The sequence below is a fragment of the Dendrobium catenatum genome, unplaced genomic scaffold (assembly GCF_001605985.2).
Source record: "Dendrobium catenatum unplaced genomic scaffold, ASM160598v2 fragScaff_scaffold_1132, whole genome shotgun sequence".
In the NCBI taxonomy this organism is placed as follows: Eukaryota; Viridiplantae; Streptophyta; class Magnoliopsida; order Asparagales; family Orchidaceae; genus Dendrobium; species Dendrobium catenatum.
In genome coordinates, this window is record NW_021319594.1 from 260,661 (window position 1) to 268,226 (window position 7,566).

At 33.4% G+C, this 7,566-nt stretch overlaps 1 protein-coding gene across 2 annotated transcripts in view; it reads left to right on the forward strand.

Moving 5' to 3' along the window:
- Positions 1–4,197: 4,197 nt before the first annotated feature.
- LOC110110988 (chloride channel protein CLC-d) overlaps positions 4,198–7,566 on the forward strand; it is a 76,671-nt gene continuing 73,302 nt past the window's right edge. For both annotated transcript variants that reach the window (XM_020842660.2, XM_020842663.2), the window contains exons 1-2: positions 4,198–4,631; positions 4,720–4,792. In XM_020842660.2, coding sequence (XP_020698319.1) covers positions 4,443–4,631; positions 4,720–4,792 — 262 coding nt within the window. In that variant the 5' untranslated portion in view covers positions 4,198–4,442. The remainder of the gene's footprint in view (positions 4,632–4,719; positions 4,793–7,566) is intronic.

A 7,566-nucleotide genomic window follows, 5' to 3' on the forward strand; every position in this document is an offset into this window, starting at 1 on the left:
GAATAAATTCTCCAACTTTTTTGGACTGAGAGAGATTATCAATGTTGGTTGGTATCGACTTGATTACAAATAATATCATTATTTCCAAATTTTAAATTAATTTAATAAGTATTTATAAGTAAATCTCACCATAATCCCTTTTTCAGATTATATTTGTATTAATCTTGATGAAAATAAAATCATATAAGAAGTCCAATATGTTTGGAAGCATAATGCTTGTAAGAAATATGTTACTTTTGATCGTTTGAACCCAAATGATAGTTCCTAGAAAAAGGATAAATAGTAAGGGTCCCCAACATTATAAACAAAATGTCTCTAATACATTATCTACTTTTGTACTCCATGAAAATTTCTTAATATTGTCATCACTTTAGTCTTTATAGCTGAGCAAACTTATACAACTCTAGCTACTCAATACCAAAACCACTCTTCCCCATATTCCATCATTTTTTTCTTCACATGTGCCTCATACAACTATTTAGATTGCTTGTGTATATTCATTCCTTCCATTCTCGGTTAAAAATTATTGAGTTTTCTTAATAAATATGATAATCTTATATCATCCAATTCATATTTAATGATTAATTCTCTTCTAACCACTCAAACAATTTTAGGAGAAAAGTAATAAAACCTCCAAGTTAATCTAGCTCCAAGGGGAGCAAGTTAGACCTTATAAAAACTAATTATTATCACCGCTATGTCCTTCCTTACCATTGCACATCATAACATGAGGGGCCAAAAGACAAACAATGTGTTTTGAGTAGTTGGAATATGATATAAGCTTGTTAAACTGACTTATAGTGACTTCTTGAGATTGAATTAAGTGTTGAATTATTCTCTAATCCCATCCTCAAAAGAAGGGTGTGTTTGTTCCATATTATGAATATTACCAGGACTTCATCTACTCTTTAGAAGGGGAGGAGGGATTTGGGTTAAAATGAAATTTCTCCACAATTACCTTTTGTCATATCCTCCACTTATAGATTCATTGTAATGTCATATTTTTGGGTTCCATGAAGATTATGGTCATTATTAATTTTATTGTAGACGATGAAATCTCTTTGAAACTCACTCATTGACATCTCTAGTTTTGTGATTACTGTATGGATGTTAGTGGGATTTTTTTATTATATTTGTTCTTATTTTGATAATGTTGGGGCAAAGGTAACTCTCCCAGTGAGCTTGAAGACTTCAATGGCTATATTTTTATATTGGTCTCTTATATTTGTCTAGTGTACGTAGATCTCTCTTTTACTTTGTTTGACAATTAATTGTCTACCATGGTCAAATTTTGATTTAATAAAGCCTTATATAATAGTATATGGTTGAATCTTATTCCATCTTCTTTTATGAGGCTCTCATGCACTCTTCTGGTCACTCCAATATCCTTATTAAATTTGGTCATTTTAGTATTGCCATACAAAATGTTATGCTTGAGGGCTTATGTACCAATTGTCCCAATGAAGAGGATGCTATTACCTCTACTTGGGTTAGTTATGTTTATGTGGATCATTTTTGTGTTATATAACAAGTTCAAGTGGGTCAAAGAGGATTTAAATTTTGCTTCTTGTAATAACTCTAATCCTATACATCATAATACCTATAAGTTGAGAGTTTCTCCATATAACATCTCCATAATCTTGGAGAAAATTTCATTGAAAATTTATTTGTTGGAAAATGTCTCGAATAATAAGTTGATTAAATTTTAGGTATAACTTGTTAGAGCAAATAAATTCAATGATAGAAAAAGTAGCTTGGGTGACAAATGCAAATGATAATCTAAGATTTTCGAGTAATTTTATTAGCAAAAAAAAGGAGAAATTTTATTAAAGAGATCCACTCTAATAATTCTAGTATTTCTAAGCCCGCTGTGATTACAAGAGAATTCACAACATTTTTATATGTACTTAATAATAATAAGCACTATTCTTCTTCTCATTTTTTGATTCTAGTATTTCTAAGCCCATTGAGATTACAAGAGAATTCATAACATTATTCTCTCTGCTTTATAATAATTACTATTCTTCTCCTCATTTTTTATCATAATCCAACATGATCAGGACATGTCCTATCATGTTGAGTTGTGACAGATAAATTCTAAGATCTAGTTTTAGAATGTTCATATTCTCTTTCAATATTTATTTTAAATAAACTATAAATTACAAAGCTACTAAAATTATTCAAAGTACTGTAAATAAACTCATCAACATGATTTCTTTCATTTTATCAAAAAAATATATATACTATAGTACATCACTAAAATGTTTAGTGTAACTATTAAATTATGTTATTGAGACATTATTCTTATTAATGAATGAATTTATTGTTACTACATGGATTTACTGTTACAAAATTTATTACCTCTCCTACCACAAATTTTATTATTATCGACATGAACATTAATGCTATTTGATATTGTTATTGATTCACTGCACTTATACTAAACATATAACATACTGAGCATATGATATATTGAGCATGTGATTAAGATATCAATATAATACTGATATAAAATAAATAGATAGCATGTTTACACAATTATAGAATTTTATTACATTGATAGTTCGATAGTTCTTTATTGATACTTTGATTTTACCGCTTTATATGATTGATTTACTGATAAATAGTACTGATAAATGACTGCTTTATTGATTAAACAACCATATTAGTTTATTGATTTCACCAGTGTATTATTTAATGACTTCCATAATGTACTATTTTACTATTTACTTGTTCTACTGCTACTGCATGTGAACTTTATCATTTATGCACTAATTCATGGTCATGTGATTACTACTACTGTGATTTAATTGCTGACATGCATATTACTTCTTTGTTGTGCATTGAGCTTAGTTGTAGAATTTAGCTCTTTCCTTCTAATGATAAAACTCTTTCCATAGCTAAGGATTTCTCTAGTATAACAGTATCTATTTTTTAAATTAAAGAGGCCCTTTTTAATATCAATTTTGATAAGATGAAATGCTTTGATGGCTTAGATTTAAATTCTTTACAAATGCTTAAGATATAGTGGGGAAAACAAATTATTGTTACAATTCATCACTTTTTAATACTAGTAAGCTCCTTATTATTAAGACCAATATATTTACCCTTACCTCGAAGCACTTATATGAAATATCCTAAATAATTGTAGACATTTCTTATTATAAAACTTTCCACAAGATCATTACTATACTTCTAGCAAAAATGCTTAAGCAAATCCTTCTTAATATTATTCATCAAGCTCATTCCATTTTCATCTAAAATTGGGACATAGTTGTTTTTGGCTAATAAAATTGCCAAATAAATTTAACTCTCAAATTTCAAGAAAATCTTTTGAGATCAACATTGGCGCAAAATATTTTCTTTTTAAGAAAATCTTTTACGCCAATGTTGATCTCAAAAAGCCTTTGATTGTCAATATGTTCAAATTATTTTCCGCTCCTCAATCTATGTTAAGATTATTCTCCGCTCCAGATTTGTTTCTTTGGATTTCATTTGGGATGATTTGATAGTTTTTGTTTAAATTTTGGCTATTATGTCATGAGGCTTTTGGGTCTCTCATTTATTTCAATTTTGGTTTCTTTTTGATTTGAAGTTTTGGGTTTTTGACAAGGAATGATGATGAGTTTCGTGCTAAATCCATCGATATATGATACTCATTCTCCCAATTGAGAACAAATTAAAACTTTCTTGCCCCTTTTCATTCTTTTGAATCAACCCAACTCTTTTTGCTCATAATTTTTTAAAACTAAATTTATTTATTTTTATTCTAAATTTAAAAAATTTCTTTTTATGACTTTATCAAGCAGTACTAAAAACCTACTTCCTAACTCTTCTTTTGACTTTTTATGCATATTTGTTATTGTTGCGTCCTAGAATATTCGCGACGGTAGAGAAATATATAATTTAATGTCTTAGCATTGTACGAAGATCCAGCACACAATCAGATAAGTGAGAGGGAGTAGCATTCATAAGAGACACCAGAATTTTTACGTGGAAAACCCCTGAAAAGGGGGAAAAACCACGGGGCCTGGCCCAATTTGAATGAATCCACTAGTATTTGTAGTCGTTACAAATGAGGCTCTTCCAATTTAAAGTATATAATTATTATTTTTTGAATATTTAGGTCAATTATATATAAGACTCCTCTTAGTCAAGAAGAGCCGCTTAAACTATATAATTATGTAAATAGCTTCTTTGAGGCTCTGCTCATAACATTCGCTCCTGGTCGAGGCTGAACCCGACCCGCAGTGAAGCGGAGACGTAGACGCCTTTCTACGCGACAGCCCATTATCACCGACCACTCTTCCCTACTATCTTCCTCCCGTTCGTCCCCGCCGAAGTTTCCGATCACCCCACTTCTATCTTCCGTATATGCCGGAGATCCTTTTGATCTCCGATTGAGTTCGAAAGATCTGATCCACTTGCAGTGCGCGTTCTATATGACTGGAATCATGCTGTCGAACCATTTCCAGAACGGGATTGAGACGGCGAAGCTTGTATGGTCGCGTCTGCCGAGCTCCGATGACGTGGAGACGGAGGAGGAGCTCGAAAGGAGAGTGAATGGCGGCGGCGGTGCGGAGAGCCTGGATTATGAAGTCATCGAGAATTACGCCTATAGGGAGGCGCAGGTCGGACAATGAGGGTTTCCGCTTTGTTTTTATGTTTCTAATTTATTGATCTCTCTCTATTTGATGTTTGGTTTCTGGGATGTCGTAGGCAAAGAGGAGCAAGCTGTTCAATTGGTACTATGCAATGCTGAAATGGCTAATCGCCTTGTTAATTGGTGTTGGTTAGTCTTATTGGTTTCCACCTGTAAAAATTTATTTTTTAGTTGCTGTGTTATCCTGATAAATGCTTTACACCTGCAGTGCATTCATAATTAAAATTTTCGTGTTTAGATAAGCTTATTTGTTGGAATCAAATTTGTCCGTGGGTGTTACCTAACCCTACTAACAAATCTCGCTAGACATAGCAGGGAACATGAGGGAAAGTAAGTGATTATGAAGACTGAATAAGAAGTCAGATAATATATTGAATAGTAAAAGTAACATGAAGATTAAAATACATCTTAAACCTTTATTTATAGGGTTAAAAGAGTTACAAGAATGTCTGCACTTAGAAAAAAAAAAGAGAAATAATACATGATAAGTACAAACTAGCAAAGACACGTGGACTAGGCCGATATGTACACACGTGACCATCTATCTTTGATATTGGTCGGGATATCTCTGGCGAGTATTTTGTGCATGCGATGAGTCCTTGGAGGCGAGTGCTCCGTGTGAGTTGCTATGAACATGGTCGATGGAGCCATTACTGTGGGCTTTGTGGGTGTGTGCTTCCTATAACATAGACGAGGATATTTATCGAAGGCGGATGACCTTGACTTAAAAGAACTGCTAAAAGAGTTGAGTCCTCACAAGACTTGATGGGATAAGTTATTTGATTGAACTCACTTATTATATACTCATTTATTTCTCTCCTTGGGGGTGAGCTCCTATAATGCGAGCTTCATTTGGGTCATTTTTTATCTTGTTTCGATGAGTGTTCTTTAAGGTGAAACTTATTTTAGATGAGCGCACCTCTTGACCAAGTTCTTCAAGTTTGAACTTGCTTTGTGCCTGCAGGTTAACTGTATTGACATGTATGGACATACCTTTAGATCTTCGATTCACTTGTTCCTTTGAAGAGTGAATTGTAAAAAAGATAAACGAATTAAAAAGAAAAGCGCTTTATATTTCAACTAAATGGCAAAGTGAAAGTAAATACAATATACTGCCCTATTTTTATTATTGTCTCAAGAAGAGCGCATTTGTCAAAGATTCTCATAATGATGTTGATTTGACCTTTATATTGCTTTTGACCAATGTTTAAAATTGCACAATTGGATATTGATACGTTTTTTGTTCATGAGGCGAGGCGTAAGCCTCAAGGCATTTTGAGGCGTAAGCGTCAAAATAAAAAAATTGTATAAAGTGATAATAAATATCAAAAGTGATTTTTTTATATAATATCTATATAATATGTTATATGATGACATATTAACTTCTTATTGAATTATAAATTAACAAATTGTCATACATATAAAACAAAAAATTGCACAAGATCTAAAGTGAAAAGTGATAAATTATGTGAAATAGAATAAAAATCTAAATATTATAAGGGCAAAATAATATTAAATATAGAAATTGCATAAAAGTATCATATAACATGACGTTTAACTCCAAATTTCTTCCTTCTCAATTCTATACTCATTTACATTTAATTCTTAATGAAAGTTGAAATAGTTGATAACAACGTAGGAATCATCTGCATCATCATCACTAAGGTGGTCTTTATCTGAATTGGCTCCATAACAAATTGATCTATCCCCTGCCTCATCCAATAGAGTTGAATGCCTCAAATATATATAGTTTTAATTAATTTTAATCATGTTCATCTTTTAGAAATATTTTCATCAACATAAATATGAGATTAATGCTCCAAAATTTTTAGGGTGGTGGTGTGCAACTTTCAAGTGATTGTCGGTGATGACTATGACGATGTTGACTGCGACGAAGGACACGGGCTAGAGGTAGAGGCAATTGAGAGAAAGTTATTGTGTTTTAATGTGCATGAAGGCGTGATTTATGTTAGTTTTAACAAAAAAAAATACAAATTAGATGAGGTGTAAGCCTCACGCTAGCGAGGCGAGGCATGCCTCAGCCAAGTTGAGCCGCAAGCCTTATAAAAAAGCTAGAGGTGTAAGCCTCGAAGCGTTTTTTACTAGAATTGAACTGAGGCGGGCCTCATATTGTGTAATTTTAAACAATGCTTTTGACTATAAATAGAGGCGAGAGGCATTGATGAGGCCATATTTCCTCATTTCCTTTGCTTAAGCCTAGTTCCTTTAGCTTTCACTAGAAATGTCTATGTTGAGTCCTATGCAGTATGCCAATGTTTTTGGTCGCAAAATCCATAAGGACCTCCTTTGTAAGAGCAGAGGTAGAGGGACAAAAGTCCAGTCAGCTTATCGAGGAAAGGAAGATTGTGGTAGTAGGATCGAGCTGGGCGAAGGCGGCTTCTTCCATAGACTTTGATGAGGCGCCTCTTGCTGAAAGGAAAACTAGGCGAGTTTTCGCATCAAAGAAAGCTCACCACCCTTACTGTTAAAATGCAAACGAAGGCTCTTCCTTTCTCTCCTTCCGCATATAGAAATCTTGCAGCTCTTCCCTCAACCTTATGACCTCCTCTCTACTGCAACGAGTCCCAATCAAGCCGTAGAACTCCCGCTCTGATCGAATCCTGCACCGACCTTAACTTCCCACAACCCGATCTCCACCTACCTATGTTGCACCGATACACCTATTTATGAAGGCGTGCTGTATCCGATACACCGATACACGGATACACCTCCGATACTCCACCGATACGTGTCGGATACGCCAAAGCCGTATCCAATTAAAATACTATTTAATTTCAAAAGGACACGCGTATCCGATACACGTGTCCATTGAAAAACAAACTTCGTATTTACTTTCGCGGCTGCGAGCAAAGCTCTCTCATTTCCGAGATGGATTTGAGTCT